Genomic DNA, 17,232 nt, shown 5'->3' with positions numbered 1-17,232 from the left:
TTAAACATATTTATGAGTTTTGTAAAATCTTAAATCGTGTTATCTGCATGTTTTTTTATTCGTATAATTTTTATATTATATAATCATATCGTGTTTTAAATTATTAAATTTAATATATATATATATGGACATATTCAATTAAACAAAGATAAAGATATAAATGAGAAAGTAACTTGAGATTGCAACCAAACCTCATGTTCACCTTCCGAGACTTGGATAATTTTATTAATTGTATAGTCTTCATATTCAATATTAATGAACATTACCTCTATAAAACAGTGCATGGGCAAAATGTTGTATAAATTAGTCAATTATTCGCCATTCCACTTGCAAAAATAAAAGTAAAGTTTCTTTTAATTTGAAAGCTTTTCTTTGTTAATTAACTTAATTGGGATTCATGGATTGTAGACCTAACTCCTTAAAGTAAAGTTAAAGCGTAGTAGAAAAAATATAGTTATCAAACAAGCCAAAGTTTAGAAAAGAAAATTATTGAAACGTCAATTTCACCAAGTTAATTAAACAAATTCTCATTCCAATCTTTTTGCATCATATAAAATATTAACATATACATCTATTCAATTAAACAAAAATAAAAATATAAGTGAGAAAATAATTTGAGATTGCAACCAAACCTCATGTTTACCTTCCAAGACCTTGACATTTTTGTTAATGGTATAGTCTTCACGTTAAATATTAATGAACATGATTACCTTTATAAAACATTGCATGGGCAACATATTGTAAAAGTTAGTCAATTATTCATGACTCAACTTACAAAAATAAATGTAAAATTTCTTTTAATTTGAAAGCCTTTGTTTGTTAATTAACTCAATCCGGCTTCATCCATTGTAGGCCGAGCTCTTCAAAGTGAAAGAATAGTATTTTAGTATAATATCATAATTAGGGGTGTAATCGAGTCGAGTCAAATAGTGAGAAACTGGAGCTCGAGTTCGACTCACAATTCGGGGCTCGATACTCGGTTCAAACTCGATCGAATTTTATTTTTCAAGCTCGAGCTCAATTCGTGATCGAATTCGAGCTACTCGAACTCGCTCGATTAATATGTAAAAATAAGCTCGATTCGTATACTCGACAAGAGTTCGATTATTCATGCTCGAACTCGAAATATTTTATTGATTAAAATAATAAAAATATATTTAAATATAAATGCTCGATTAGGTTCGCGAGCTACTCGAATCAGATATAAGAATACTCGAATTCGACTCGATCGATAAGTCGAGCTACTTGAGCTCGAGCTCGACTCGAAAATAATTGAATCGAATTCGAATTTTTTTCGAATCGAACTCGAGTAGCTTGCGAGTACTAATGTATCATTTACATCCCTAATCATAATTGGTTAATTTATCAAAGAACAATCTTCGAGACCTTAATTACTCCTTTATTACTGTTTACAAATCAATCATGATATTGCTCAAAGACTTATAATTAACTTATAAGCTGATATCATATGTCAAGCTCCTATGATATTGCAATATCATAAGCCAAGCTCCTTTGTTATTAACAAACTTTTAAATAGCTAAGACTTATAATTAACTTAATATGATACTTACAAATAATTGGACATTCGTACTGGGCTTGTAACAAGCATCTCAACCTTAGCACAGCCTTTAGAACAAAACCGCTTGATTCTTGATTAAATAATATAGTTTTAATTTGATTTCTATGTAAACAGTTCCTGTTATCATAAGAAAAGCAAAAAATGCATGAACTAAATTATATCAAAATAGAGAAAAGCATAAAAAACAAAAATTAAAAGGAATTTTAAAAATAATGTAATAAAAAAATTAGTCTCGTTTTTCTTTCTCTTTTATCACTGCAAATTTCCAACACCGACAATCATTCTTTTCCCTCCCTCGTTGGTTCGTAGATTAGCATCGGAACCCATACCATAGGATTCTTGCATTGGGTTTAGCCACCAATTGCCAAATCGAGATTAATCTTTGACCTAATCAAGCGATTGTTGGTATTTGATTTCCTTTCTCCTTTCTCTTCCTTGTTTCTTTGTTTTTCCCAACCATCCCTTTCCGTAAGCCAACGTCAAAACCCACGTCGATTAAGATGCTTGCATCTAGTCCAGTCATCAAGACTGATCTTTTAATCTCCCTCCATAAGAATACCTAAGCAGTCACGATCTTTTAAAACAAACAACTATTTCAATTCACCACCATCTGCTAGAAATAATTTTAGAACCCAAATATAACAAAATTAGAGTAAATTATTATTTTTCTTACCTTTTTCACTTCCATGTTCTTTTCTTTCAATTCCCTTTAAACATCAATCAGTAGGGAGATACTTGATCTCTATAGTCCAGCTCGCCTATCTTCCATCCATCCCTCTTACGTTGCCTTTCTTTCCTTCTCATTTTTCTCTTTTGCTTTCCCTTTTTATTTTTTTTTTCACGATTGTTTGTCTTAAGACGCTTTTGGGTCCAAAAGCTTCAATTTTGTTTTTTTTTTTTTTTTCAACAATGAAACCCTAAATATTCATAAGCTTCTAGAAATTATTTTATTCTAAAATTACCTATGAATCTTTTTTTAAACATTGATTATTTGTGATTATCTTATCAAATGGGGATTGCTTTTATTGTTAATTGTAAATGTTTTTTCACCTAACAATAGAATAATCTTAACTATACCCGTAGGCCACAAAAGATTGATTAAGTTAGCAAAGGAAGAAAATCTCTTTCTTTGTATTTCTGAATTCAATATTGTGAGAAGCGTTTCGAAAGTAAAATTTTAAATACCCTAAATTAATAAAAAATATATATATATCCTTAAATTGTAAGAAAAAAAATTAACCTCAGACAAAACTTTAAAATACCCTTGATTGTATTATAAAAAACTTTAAATATTCATTAACAATCAAGTAATTAAAAATAAATTTATTAATAACTTTTTTTTTTTTTTTTGTGAAATAGACGTATAATTGAACTATTGAGCATCTTGATCTAATATGTCTCATTTCTTTTGCCCTTCTAACCTACCATTATTATTATTTTTTTAACTTGGAGAGTAATTGTATTAACCATGTTCATTTATTTATTAACAAACAATAGGACAGCATTTCATTTACTAAAATATTATAACTCAAATGATGCACTCGTATATCTATTTTTTATTTTAAGAATTTAAGTGTAATAAATACTAAAATTTTTATGATTATATATAATAAAGTTTTGAAATTTTATATTTTATATGAATGTGTGAAATGTATTTACTATGTAAGTATATATAGCGTTTTCTCCCTTACCAGTTACTCTAGATACAACTCACCAACTTGAAGCTCTCCCAAAAATTAAAGAGGTAGGATCAGAATAATTACAATATGAGTAAATTTTATATGAACGAATGTTGTTTCATATAATTATTTTTAAAATGTGATATTGGGTAAATTTAAAATTTAAAATTTAATATTTGTAATTTATTAAAAAAAAAGCTGATCATTAATGTCTGGTATATATCCAACACTTCAATGAAATAGGAAATCTGCTGCAATTAGAGCCAATGATGATCCGCAATGAAAAATCTCATCAATTAATTGATCTGATTATCATTGAGCTTTTATTAGGTAAGTAGCCTAAAATAGAACACATTTGGCAGAAATTTTTACAGGACTATATATATATATATATATATATATATGTATGTATAGAATCGATCTCATGGCATGGCAAGGTGATGCTTAAGGTGTTGCTAGATCTTCGGGGCCAAAAACTGCATTAATCGTATTGTTTTTCTTATTTTTTATTTAACGGTAAAGGGTTTTTGAAATTTGCTCAATACATTTGAGCCGATCTTAATAAATTTATTTATGTCGAAATTATTGAATTCAAATAAAATTATCTTCTCATAATTTTTCAACGAATTCAAACTCATAAAAAGAGAAATGCATTATCTTTATCAGTTGAACTAACTATTTGATGATAATTTATTATATTTTTTAACTAAATAATATTTATAACATTATTCCAACAAATCATATATTAAGCACGTGGTTTAGCCTCTGTGAAAATGTCAAAAACTCCAAAATGAAGTGATCCTATCTGTCTAAAGGGCGGGGATATGGGGCCATGATTTTATGCTAACTATTAAGGAAAATTGGATAAGAATAAAAGCACTTAAAAAATATACATATTACTGTTATGGCGAGCCTTTCTGTCTGGTTTCTTCACATAAAGAATAAATTCCATTGACCTTGCCACTTATTACAAGCTCATCATTCTTGTGATTCAAGGCAAATTTATTCTGCAAAGACAACCTGGTACAACTAGACAGCAGCAAAACTTTGGCCACTGGCCCACAGGTACTATTTTTAGGTAAGATACCAAAGTGCCAAACAAATGCAAGAAAATGGAAGTAGCATGATCTGACTCGACATGGGTGAAAGTTTCCTCAAGCCCAGCAAATTATATAATGAAGTGAAGAGAGTGCAGCCGAGGAAACCAAAATGCCAAAGGATCGAAGTTGCCCTATAAAAGAAACCGCCCTTGAGGAAGGCGATTCAGTTTCAAACAATCTCCTTGATAATGAAAACCATGAAGGAAAGAGCAGCATCAGCAAGAAACAAGAAACCTTAGCCAACCCTGCCTGGCAGGTTGAGCATTTGAAGCCATTGGCAGGGTGGCCTGCAGGTGATGGTGCAGAATTAAGAGGGTTTGATAATTGATACTAAAGCATTGTATGGGTTGATATAGGTTTTAAATTTTTTAGCTTTCCTTGGTCATAAGGGCAATAAAAGGGTGAGGTGACTTAAGTATAAATGTGTTGTCACTTCTTGTAAAAGGAAACCAATAAAGGAAGTGGGAGGAGTGATCATGACATGGAGGTTGCCAGTTTAAGCATCTGCCAAAGGATATGCCATTTCCACCACCCCTAATTTGCACCTACATATGATGACAGCTCTCTTTTCTTTCTTTCTTTCATTTCTTTTTTGAAGCCCTCCTAGTCCTAGGATTTTATACTGCGATGGCTACTCCTTCCTGTTTATCACATACGGATAGCTCCTTTCATCCTGTTGAGAATCATGTTTCAAGAGTGGCTAGCCAACTATACGATTTCATACTGGAAGTAAATCCTTTACTTCCCTTTTTGTTGGTTTCTGTGAGAATTAGACTCCCGCTGCTTCTGTTTCTCTTCCATTTTCAGTTTCGACTTTTCTTCAAGGAATTGAGCTTTTATCAGAAGCTCATCTTTCTCCTCTTGAAGCCATTCCATTTGCTGCTGCTGGAATTGTCTGTTTCTTTGCTTGATCTGGTAAAGCCCTTTTTTAATCTCTGAATCCATCCTGCATTAATAATGCCTCTTTTTCCATGAGGTCACCCTCCATCTGCACAAAGTTTTTCCTTAAGGCTACTTTTTTCATGTTATAAATCTGCTCCACATAGGATTTTTTATATATATAAAGTTTATTAATTATATTATACTTGAACTTTCCATTTATAACTGGCTTAAAATTACACCTGACAATTAAAAAAAAATTATACTTAAAAAATCTTAAATTCGATAGGAAAAATGATAGATAAAATGAAAATTGGTTTAAATTTTAGTAAAAATAGTATATAGATATGTTTTGTATTAAATATATCAACACAAATGATAGCATAATAGTTTTTATATTTTATATATTAAATACAAAATAAATAAACATAAATACTAGTTGTTGAATTCAAAAAAACTTTGATTTTTAGCAAAATTTGCTGGACCATAAATGGCTTTTCGTTTTCACAACGGGCCATTCTTAAAAGAAATTTATGTCGCACAAGTCTGCTATAAGCCCAAATATAGATACTGCAGCTTGGGTTACCAAGCCATCATCAAGGCCGAAGCCTCTTAAATATCCAACAATGTCTCGTGTTTCTTTAAGCCTTAGCTGTTAATAGATATGCTTGTTTTGTTTTGCTAACGTTGGCCACAAACCAGACATCTTCTGTTTCTGTTAGTTGGCCATGGTGGAGAGTGAAAGGGGTCAGAACAGAACTGAACTCAACTAAACTCAGATGAACTTGACAGTTGTTCATTCTAAAACCACATCGAAGAAACCATGCAATCTTGTGTTACTCTTGGTTCTTTGTCTTTCCTTTCACTTCCTTCTCAAAGACCACCCAATAATATTCCACTTCAATCTTTCTCAGTTAAATCCTACATTGGAAAAACTCCCACCGCCAAACGCAAACCAACAATTCCTTCGAAACCCAACTCCTGGGTCAGCCCCACTTGGCTTACTTCTTTGACCAAGTCCTTAACAATTGGCTTCAACGATGATTCAGGGATACCTATAGCAAGTGCTCAATTGGAGGATGTCTCTGAACTTCTTGGCGGTGCCTTGTTTTTGCCATTGTTTAAGTGGATGAATGAGTATGGACGTATCTATCGGCTCGCTGCTGGTCCTAGGAATTTTGTGGTGGTTAGTGACCCTGCCATTGCCAAGCACGTACTAAGGAATTATGGCAAATATGCTAAAGGACTTGTCTCTGAGGTCTCTGAATTTCTTTTTGGATCGGGTTTTGCCATTGCTGACGGTTCTCTTTGGACGGTAATATCGGTTTCCTTTACTGTATTGTAAAGAACTGGCTACTTTAGTGAGTGTAATTGTGTTCTTTTAACCAAAAATTAGGTTGCTTTATTCATTGCTGTGCGATTTCCCTGCCTTAGAAAATTTTCAGTTTTTCTCAGCTCAAATGGGTATGTTTCTAGGCTGCAATATCTTAAATATCTTTCCTTCATCATGCCGAAGTCTTTGATGCAAGCTTTTATAGTTATGTGTTAATGGTATTTTTACATTGTTAGCAAATTGGTGTAGAAATATTATATGCAAATGGACTGTATGGATTAGTGATAATGGATAAGAACAGTTACATGGTTTTTCTTTTGCTTGTTATATAAATCTTGTACTTGATATTATTATAGGCTGAGTACTAAGGAAAAGGAGAGAAATCCCTTGTTCTTTTGTTAAATTGATGACTCAATGACACGATTAACTTCTACAAACAATCAATCTGTGACAGTGAATAGTAGAAACTGGTTATGTTCTTGTGCTCTAGTTGAATTTTATATCTCTCATTTCACTTTGAGCATGAAAATCTGATTTGTAATAGGTAAGGCGCAGGGCTGTGGTTCCATCTCTTCACAAAAAGTATTTGTCTGTTATGGTTGACCGGGTGTTTTGCAAATGTGCTGAGAGATTGGTAGAGAAGCTCCAACCTTTTGCATTGGATGGCACTGCTGTAAACATGGAAGAAAAGTTTTCTCAATTGACTCTTGATGTCATTGGTCTGTCAATATTTAATTATAATTTTGATTCGCTGACATCTGATAGTCCTGTCATTGATGCCATTTATACTGCATTGAAAGAGGCAGAGCTACGATCCACAGACATTTTACCCTATTGGAAGGCAGGTTCTTCCTCATTTCTTCATTTGGCTTTTCATGCTTTTTTTTTTTTTTATGACAAATTTGGTCATTTATTTTTGTTGCAGATTAGAACTTTGTGCAAGATAGTTCCAAGACAAATAAAGGCTGAAAAAGCAGTTACAGTCATTAGGAGAACTGTTGAAGAACTTATAATAAAGTGCAAAGAGATTGTGGAAAATGAAGGTGAAAGAATTGATGAGGAAGAATATGTAAATGACACTGATCCAAGTATCCTTCGCTTCTTGCTTGCAAGCAGGGAAGAGGTCTGCAACTGCCCTTTACTTCTTTCTTTATGATTTCTTTTGCTTTTGATAATTAATCATGCTTTTGCTTCCATGTTGAGCCATACCACATGTTGCAGAGATCCTAACTAAGCAGGAGTTTTAGCCCATAAGTTCTGCAGTTATACATTTAAAAGCTACTTCTGGTCATACCTAAAGGATGTCATATCAGTTACTTTGTAAGGCATTTACAATTTAACATTACACCAAGTGACATTTACAATGACCATCATTCTCACTATGTGTGACCTAAATATCTTAGTCTAATGGTTATCATTGATAGCTTGCTGTTTCAGTGGATCTCTGTAAATAAGGTTTTGAATTGTGCCTCACTGATATTTGTTTGACTTGTTTGTTGAGTCATGTACATAATGATCAGACTATTTTGTGCAGGACTCTTCAAATAATTGGTTATGAAACTATAATAATAAAAAATTTAAAAACTAAAACAGCATCTTGCTTAAGCAATTATTTAGCCACTGGCTTTTTTAAATTGGGCAATAAATTCATGTGTGTACGATTTGTCTGTGGTTTAGTTGTTAACTACAAATTTTGGTTTTGTGATAGATTAATATTACATCCCGCCAACCTCACAATCCCTCTTTTCCTAAAGTGTGAACACTTTGCTTCATGGTTTTATGATTATGGCTCCTTTTGTTACAGGTTTCAAGCTTGCAATTACGAGATGACCTTTTATCAATGTTAGTTGCAGGTCATGAGACTACTGGTTCAGTATTGACATGGACACTGTATCTTCTAAGCAAGGTACTTCTACTATCATCAAAGTATGTTGTTTAATCTGCTACCAAATAGTTGAGCTGCAAATCAAAACTCTGCCGGTTGCAGTGTGAAAATACTTCCTGCTTTTCCCTGGTTTATGTCACACTGAAAAGAGGTGGCTAGGTTGTAGTTCATGTCTCTGGCAGCGCACAACAATGCTTATGAAGGTCAAGGTCTTATCATATCTAGAAAGTCAGTTCTAACTTTCTTAGTAACCTTTTCAAGCTTTACCTTCCCGGGAATCTGCCTAAAATCTGGAAAGCCTATAGCTTCTAAAATTTAATGAATCTGTGAATATGCATGTTTTCTCATTTTGTTTATTTAGGAATCATAGATATAGGTGATGAGGGATGTAATTTAAAAGGAGAATATGATACTTTGTTCCTCTATTTCTAAATGCAGGATTCCTCATCATTGCTAAAAGCACAACAAGAAGTTGACAGAGTCTTAGAGGGAAGGCCTCCTGCCTATGAAGACATAAAGGATCTCAAGTTTCTAACTAGATGCATAACTGAGTCATTGCGTCTATACCCCCATCCTCCTGTAAGTTGCAACCTGTCTGGCTTCCTTTTAAAGTAGATTCATATGTATGATACAAAGTAGACAACAAAGACAAACCTAGTAACTTTTCCTATATCTTTTCAACTAATTGACCCTTTTTTTATGGTTTCCTCTTCCCTGTACTTATAGGTCTTGATAAGGAGAGCTCAAGTTGATGACATTCTTCCTGGAAACTATAGAGTTAAGGCTGGTCAAGACGTAATGATTTCAGTATATAACATACATCATTCTTCACAGGTGCTAAGCATAGTTACAATTACTTTTCCTAGTTAGATTTTTTTTTTTTTATTTATTTCCGGGAGTTGTGATAACTAAAAGATGCAAGTTACTTACTCAACAATTAATTTAGTTAAATATGAAAATTCAGTAAATTTTCACCTTCACAACTTGCTAGACGGTAATACAGTTGCTTCGTGATATGAATCTTGTATGAATGCCAATCGCTGTATAGTTTGTTGGTAAAGTGTTGGACTCTTAATATCAGATTCAATCTCTGGCAACCTCAAATACAAAAAAAACCAAAAAAAAGTCCTGTGTGAAATTCCTCATTTTCGCTTGTTAGCATCCTATGCATCAAAGTGTACCTGCCTTATCTCTTTATTGAGTTTGTAGAGCACATAACCAATCAATCTTTTGTTTCCTTCAAATTTTACATTCTATGTTTCAAAATTTCTAATCCTGTCAATTTGTTTACCTGTAAATTAGGAAAATTTACCGTTCCTATCAGCCATTTTCTTTGGCAGCAATAACTAATATTGCTGCGCTATACTTATTGTGTCAATTCTGTCTTTTTTTCTTTCAAGGTCTGGGAGAGAGCTGAAGAGTTTGTGCCTGGAAGGTTTGACTTGGAAAGCTCAGTCCCTAATGAAACAAATACAGATTACAGGTAGTAAAAATTTCTGAATCTAATACAAGAAAACTACCGCATTTTACTACTTCACTCCCCAATATCCTTTTCTCACTTGCTTTTCGTTCTCTCTATTGTATCAATATGATGATAATATGTTGAAACATGTTCAGGTTCATTCCATTCAGCGGGGGGCCTCGTAAATGCGTTGGTGATCAGTTTGCTTTGCTGGAGGCTATTGTTGCTCTTGCAATTTTTCTTCAACGCTTTAATTTTGAGCTGGTTCCGAATCAAAACATTAGCATGACCACCGGAGCCACAATCCATACAACAGACGTAATTTCTCCTCATAAATTACCTCTTTTTGCTAAGCATTAGAAATCATCAGTTAGACTGTTGACGCGGTGCTTTTGTTGCAGGGCTTGTACATGAAACTCTGTGAACGCAAGCCTAATTTTGCTTTTAGTTCAACAACTTCTAAGTGAGCAGCAGATTTATTTATAGTATTGAATCATTTCATGTTATAGTAGTAATGCACCATCGTGGATCAATGAACTATAATAAATTCAGGTTGTAAATGAAATGTTAATTTGCCTATTAATATTCGTTGCAATTACAATTAATGCAAGAAAATTGTGAGCATTAATTTTAATTGCGTCTCCTTTTTTAGATTTGTAATTGCTTTGCTATAGATTGTGGTTAAGGGTGTTCATTCAGTTAGTTCAATTAATTTCGAATCAAATTATTCAAAATCGAATTAATTGAATTACATTATTTTATTTTCGTTAATCGAATTAAATTTATGAATTTAAAAAATTAACCAATCGAATATAATTTGGTCGATTCGATTTTTTTTTGGTTAACTGAATAATAAATACATTTAAATTATATTTGAAGCTCTTAATTTTTCATATTTTAAACAAATTAAATAAAATTATCTAATAAAATATTCAAATATCAAAATATTATGTTAAAAACTCTAATAAATTGTGAAATTTAATGATTAATTTCATATATTTTTTGTTTTACATTTAGATTATGTTGTATTTCAATTAAAATTTCGGTTAATTTAGTTTTCGAATCGAATTAATAAAAAATTAAAATTTTTTAAAAATCATTTTCATTAACTGATCAAAATTAATTTGATAATCAATCGATTAATTAAATTAAATCGGTTCGATAAATTAATTTGATTAAAATCAAATTATAAACATTCGTAATCATGATAGATGGTTATTTATTTTTTATTTTTTAACAAAAAAAGAAAAACCATAACATGGCGATAAAAAAATGATATTATAAATATTATAATTTAAATTTTAAATTTATTAAATATTATTTTTCGAAAATGACTATAGAAATCGACTGGATTTAGCAGTTGAGAAGAGACCTTACACTGAACCTAACTGGCAACTTCCAAGTCAATGGCAGCCATGACCAGCGTGCCGGTAATCCCAAGCTATGCAAAGTCATGTCTCTCCCCACATCAGGTACCCCCAAGCCATCACGACTTAAGCACATGGTTGGACCAGATGCATGGCGGCTTGAATTGATCGTGCCTCTTCCACTTATTTCACATTCAAAGCATATCTATAATTTGTCACACCCTTTCAAACTTAGTCTTTGGTCTTCAAACACATGAAAACAAAAACAAATAAAAAATGAAACACATATTTTTTCTTGTGTATTGTGTGGTAAACAAAAGATTTATCTCAATCACCATTTCAAAGTTCAAAGGGATGAAATTTATTCTGCCGTAAAGATAAGGAAACAATTTTAAGTTACATATATTTTTTAGGCATGCATGTATTAACAATTGTATTCACCTTCGCACATATAATCTAATGATTATTACAGGCCTTATTCATGGATTTCTTATAAAATAAGTTTCACCACTCGCAGAAAACATCTTTTTTTAAAAATATTTCAATCGTCTTAATTTTGAATATTATTTTTTTAAATCTCATGTTTTGTATATTCATATTTGTTAAATTTATATTTAACATATATAAAATAAAAAAATTATTAGATCATAATTCGTATTAACACATCATATATAAAATATATTTTTTAATTAAATTTGTGTGCAATTTTTATTATATTATTTTTGTATATTTTTATATGTTTTTGTATCATATTATCATATCATATTTTAAATTATCAAATATAATTTCTTATATATATATATATATATAAGGAAGGGAGTCCGAAAAATAAAAATGAAGTTACTTAGTCTAATCTTCTGCCAATTTCTTATGCACTAGCTAAAGTTGCTTCAGCTTGTGTTGGTAATTACAGAAAAGGCAGGCCATCTATTTCTCAAGTGGGAGCCATTTTGAATAATTTGGAAATTGAGGTCTGCCATTGGAGTATTACCACAATTTTATTGTTCTTAGTTTTTGACTTTGATCATCAAAGAGCTAAATCAGATTGAACACACGTGGGTTGTCTACAAAATGGGCGTAAGATAGAGTTGGCCAACGAGGAAAAACTTTGTGGGCAATTATTGAAATGGAAAGATAAAAAAGATAAGAGGTAGGGGTTAGAGATGATAAATCAATCCAAAATCGATAAATTTTGATCTGATTTAATCTGATTTTATAGTGTTGAATTTTTTTAAAATGAATTTCAAATTAAGTTGAATTGGAGAAAACTTTTTAAATGTCAAAATTAATTTAAAAACAAATCAAATTATTAATTTTTAACTTGTCTAAAATAAAAAGCTGAGTTGGGTCGAAACTGGCCGAGAGGGTTTCAATGGCTTGTCTTTGGACAGTGATTATTAATCTTCTTTTCTGAGTGGAAACGGGGGATCTTGTTGGTGGTGAAGGGGACCCTTTCTCCCTTTTATTAGCAGATTTCTTTCAATCACTTCCTTATTCTGTGTAACCCTTTTTGGCACGTCATGGCTCCATCATTTGGCTAAAACTTCTTTGTAAATCATTAACGAATTATTTGTGTTCAGTAAAAAAAAAAAGACAGTTGTACAATTTGTTTATAAAATTATTTTTTGGGACCCCATATCATCTTGATTGAGACCATTATATCCCTCCTTTTCAGTTAACTAATGCTATTTGATGCTCTAATATATTATTTATAATGACCGTTTGCATAGTATTTATAGACATTAATTCTTTAGGCCGACTGCCCATTTGTCTAATTGTCTTGCTCGTCTTCAGAACTTGGCATTTATAACTAAATCTGAAAATTTTAAATATAATATAATGATATGATATAAAAATAATATGATTTAAAATTTTTTTTAAAAATGTAAATAAGTTTAACAAAATAAAAATTTATATTTTATATTTTTATATTAATATAAATTATAACAAATAATTTTTATATAAAATATGATAAAAATACACGGATTATCATATTTATTTAGTAAGAAAAAAGTAGACTAAGATTTTTGAGTTTTTTTTTTTCTTATAGTTGATCTAAGGAAAAAGATTAAAAAAAAAAAAAAAACAATTGCAAGTACTTCAGGTAATACTGTGTCCATTAGAATAGATCGATGTTCTACAAAAGTCAACACAAAGATTTCCAATTCCAATTCTTTTATCAGGTCAATTTCCTGGACTCTAAGAAATTCTTCTTCTGGGGCTCACAAGATGAGATGTATTCAAGAAAAGTGGCAAAATCTGTATCCTTATAGCGCCTTGGATTTGCTTCGTCAATCAGTTTCGGCGACGGTCCAACCATGCAATTGAAAGGCAGACTGTGCAATGAGGCCACTGATAGCCGAAGCTTAGTTGGATTCACAAAAACTCTGTGCAGCACACTTTTGTATCGTCCGTTGCTAAATATCTAATAATAACAACAAAAGTAGACAGTCAAAATCGACAATCATTTTCAGCTTTTCGGTTCATTTAGCGTATTTCTCTTTTTTCAACTCTAATTACAGAAAAATTTCAGCTCACCTCAAGGTGGTCACCAACGTTAACAACAAATGAATTGGCCATTGGTTCAACAGTTATCCATTTTCCTTTGTGTTGAATTTGCAAACCTTCAACTTCATCCTGGAGAAGAAGGGTTAGGAATCCGTAATCCGAGTGAGGTGGCATCCCTAAGGTAAGGTCAGGTTCAGGGCAGGGAGGGAAACAGTTAACCACCATTAGCTGGCTTCCATCATGGAATTGCTTTAGTATTTCATCATCTTCTGGTGCCTTGTCGTCCTGGGTCACACCCCACAGGCCAAGGCTCTCCAGGATGGCCTCCGTGATTCTAAGAAACAAGTAATTTGTTTCTTTTGCGTAGGTAGCCGCCAATTCCCTGTAGAAATATATAAACAAAACAATTAATTTAATGATTTTATAATCATATGGATTACTATATTCTCGTTCAACTAATGGAAATAGCAGGTCTTGCTGTAAAGAAAGTTGAGGTTTTTCTTTTTTACCTGAAGTCCATGGGAGAGGAAGGCCAATGAGGGAGAACATCTGATAATGGATGGCAGACAAGCTTTAAGAAGTCTCTCCAACAGAACACAGAATCTTTGATCTGGTTTAAGCTAGTTCCGTATCGAACAGGTGAGGCCATGTCAGAGGACATGTATTTTGCTCTTTCCTCGTATGGGAGCCCAAAGAACCTGGTGCTCACGTCAATCATGCTTCTTAGAACTTCAATGGGAATGCCATGATTTACCACCTGCATTAAAGCATGGGAAAAGAACAAACTCTTCATATTTCAATTCTGATGAATTCATTTCTTCTTCTTTTATAATTTATATCTTGAGCCCTAGCTACCTGAAAAAACCCATATTCTTCGCAAGCAGAGGAGAGGGATTTGAGGACTTGGGACCGGTTTGGGCCTTGTAATTCACCAAAGTCGATTATGGGCAGTTTAACATTAGAGTTAGCCATATTTAGCTGCTCTTTATGATCTACATTGGGTCGATCAGATGTTGGCAATATATACTTGTTAGGAAGTTTGCTAACTCCATTTTCAGAAAGATGCTTCACTCCTTTCTGGAACTCAGTTTCTGTTGCATCATCGTTGGTCATTGCCATTGCTAGGGGAGACATGAATTCCTGTTGAAAACATTTAAGAGAAAAGAAAAATCAATTACCATAAAGTTTTTAATGTTAATGTTTGCATGTGTATGAAAGAAATGAAGAGAGACTCTTGAATGAGAAGAGCTGACTACCCACCTAGCTCTTTTTGGTGACAAAAAAAAAAAAAAAAAAACTGAAAAGAAAGGAAATGGCAGTTAGATTTTGTAATTAAGGGATATGAAGAAGGGCTTGGGGTGTCTAATCTATTTATAGGAGAGAATCAAGGGAATTGATACAGGACCAACATTTGGAGAAACCCGTTTCAGATTTATGAATCCCAGAAACTGATGAGTGGCTTCATTATGTAACAAAAACCGTTGACAAATAATCAGTCAAAAGGTCTAGAGAGAGAGCACCGACTCGTTCATTTCCTCACCATTTACCACTACTAATTCTTCAATTGTATTAACTTCGTCTTCTTTCCTATTTGGCCCTACAATATGATGATTTACCAAGAAGCTGCCCCTCTCTCTCTCTCTCTTCCTGTCTGATGGCTATAGCTTTTTGCATGCAGCTCATCGTCAGTAGGGTTCCTTTCCTATCCTTGGTCACTGTGATTCTTAGTTTTTATTTTATTTCTTCATTTAGGAAATTTGATCTATCAGTTTGGTTTTTTTTTTTTTTTTTATTGAAGCATGTAATAATTCTTCCTTCTACTTGGTCAAAAACAACATGTTCGTCAACAGTCACCAGTTGTGATTGTGATCAACCATAAAAGCTCAATACATGTCTAATAATACCTTAGTTTTCTGGTGTATATACTAGAATTAGTCTCATGCTATCTGTAAAATCCAATTATATATAAGCACATGAATTGAAATGTTAAGCCGCCTTTGAAAGAAATTTAAGACGTACTACAAAAACTTTGAAACCTGAACTGGTCTTTTTCTCTGTCAAATTACAATGGTTTCTGTTCTTCTTTTTAAATTATATATATATATATATATATATAATTTGCATCTTTATCATATATATTTAGGTAGGCTTAGTAGGGTTCATTCTCATGACTATACGTAGGATCAACCGACCAACCAATAAGCATCTCATTTACACTTAGATTAATAACAAAGTATTATTAAAAAATAATATATAATTAATCAACACCCTAAACCACTAGGGTTTAAGGCTACCAAGTTTGATGGTAAGAAGATGATAACATTTTGATGAATGCTCATCTCCTTGTCATCATAGATATACTCTTGACAAATCTTAATTTGGTTAAATATTATTATTTATAAATTAAATTAACAAAAGATGTCACTATACTGTCCAAGACTGCAGGCTTATGCATTCTCTAGTGAACTTTATAGATAAATTGGAAATGTACAATGCATAAAAGATGTCATGTGACTAGGAAGGTAGAGACCCCATTAATACTGAGTTTTGCTATATATATATATATATATATATATTTGTAATTAAGAGAGAGTGGTTTAACCTAGCTAAACCATCAAGATCTTGCTTAATTAATTAATTTCCCTAAATCCTCGAGAAGTTTTGATGTGATTGGTATCAAATTAATCATACATCTTTCTCTTGCATAGCTAGGTGTATATTCTACACAAATAGGCTAATCCACGTGTTAGTAGAAAGTGAACATACACATAACATTGACGTGTCAAATTTTTTAAATTATATTTGAACAAGTTAATTAAAAAAATTTATCAATGAATTATTCTAAAGTTTTTGCATGGATAGTTTCCACCTTGCTGCTCAATATGTACAGAGATCATTATCCTCACATTTAAATTTCAATCGTGTGTGATTTATAAATTTAATATAAATTTTCCTTAAATTTGTTATGTACCTTGATTATGCAATGAGATAATCTCACTTCACTAAAATTTTTTTCCGTAAAAAAAAAAAAAAATCGATCATGGGTATTTGTCCTTAAAAAGGGTAAAATGGAATTGTGTGCTTATATATTATCTTTACCATCAAAAAAGTGGGATTTGGTCTCCTAAATTAATCCATTGTATAAATAATTTTCTCAACTTTTTTGTACTAAATTATTATTGATGAAATTATTATAAATAAATAAAAAATCACAGTCAAAGGAACTAAAATTCTTGAAAAAAATACTATTGCTTTAACATTTTTCAAGCATTAATTTTCTTAAGGCCATTTTGATCATTGTTTAATCGGCAATTATCTACAAGGTTTTTAAGATAGTGTTGTTTATTTTAGCCTAAGCCTCATCCAACTGGTGGAATGAATATTTCTTTTTTGGTCCAGTTTTGATGGATTTGGGCTGAAAAACTTGATCCAAACTTAAA

General features: G+C 32.0%; 2 protein-coding genes across 2 annotated transcripts; one reads left to right on the top strand and one right to left on the bottom strand.

Moving 5' to 3' along the window:
• Positions 1-5,923: 5,923 nt before the first annotated feature.
• On the top strand, positions 5,924-10,572 carry LUT1 (Cytochrome P450 superfamily protein). Its single transcript, XM_022890763.2, has 9 exons — positions 5,924-6,552; positions 7,115-7,411; positions 7,496-7,693; positions 8,375-8,476; positions 8,894-9,034; positions 9,182-9,289; positions 9,856-9,938; positions 10,073-10,235; positions 10,319-10,572. The coding sequence occupies exons 1-9, from the start codon at positions 6,061-6,063 to the stop codon at positions 10,382-10,384; spliced, it is 1,650 nt and encodes a 549-aa protein (XP_022746498.1). The 5' UTR covers positions 5,924-6,060; the 3' UTR covers positions 10,385-10,572.
• Positions 10,573-13,343: 2,771 nt separating this feature from the next.
• On the bottom strand, positions 13,344-15,747 carry LOC111297252 (2-oxoglutarate (2OG) and Fe(II)-dependent oxygenase superfamily protein). Its single transcript, XM_022891916.2, has 4 exons — positions 14,648-15,747; positions 14,302-14,549; positions 13,823-14,174; positions 13,344-13,709 (listed from the first exon to the last, which is right to left on the bottom strand). The coding sequence occupies exons 1-4, from the start codon at positions 14,924-14,926 to the stop codon at positions 13,464-13,466; spliced, it is 1,125 nt and encodes a 374-aa protein (XP_022747651.2). The 5' UTR covers positions 14,927-15,747; the 3' UTR covers positions 13,344-13,463.
• Between the last annotated feature and the right edge of the window lie 1,485 nt (positions 15,748-17,232).

The sequence above is a fragment of the Durio zibethinus genome, chromosome 12 (assembly GCF_047325235.1).
Source record: "Durio zibethinus cultivar Kanyao isolate XHJ-2024 chromosome 12, ASM4732523v1, whole genome shotgun sequence".
NCBI lineage: Eukaryota > Viridiplantae > Streptophyta > Magnoliopsida > Malvales > Malvaceae > Durio > Durio zibethinus.
The sequence above is the reverse complement of the archived record's forward strand: the minus strand, read 5'-3'. Positions and strand labels throughout refer to the sequence as shown.

Excerpts from the sequence above, each read along its gene's own strand:
- LUT1 (XM_022890763.2), top strand. The coding sequence starts at position 6,061 with ATGCAATCTTGTGTTACTCTTGGTTCTTTGTCTTTCCTTTCACTTCCT. Across the intron at positions 9,939-10,072 it reads GAAACAAATACAGATTACAG|GTTCATTCCATTCAGCGGGG; the intron begins GTAGTAAAAATT and ends AAACATGTTCAG. Across the intron at positions 10,236-10,318 it reads CCACAATCCATACAACAGAC|GGCTTGTACATGAAACTCTG; the intron begins GTAATTTCTCCT and ends CTTTTGTTGCAG.
- LOC111297252 (XM_022891916.2), bottom strand. The coding sequence starts at position 14,926 with ATGTCTCCCCTAGCAATGGCAATGACCAACGATGATGCAACAGAAACT. Across the intron at positions 14,550-14,647 it reads AAGAATATGGGTTTTTTCAG|GTGGTAAATCATGGCATTCC; the intron begins GTAGCTAGGGCT and ends GCTTTAATGCAG. Across the intron at positions 13,710-13,822 it reads ACGTTGGTGACCACCTTGAG|ATATTTAGCAACGGACGATA; the intron begins GTGAGCTGAAAT and ends TGTTATTATTAG.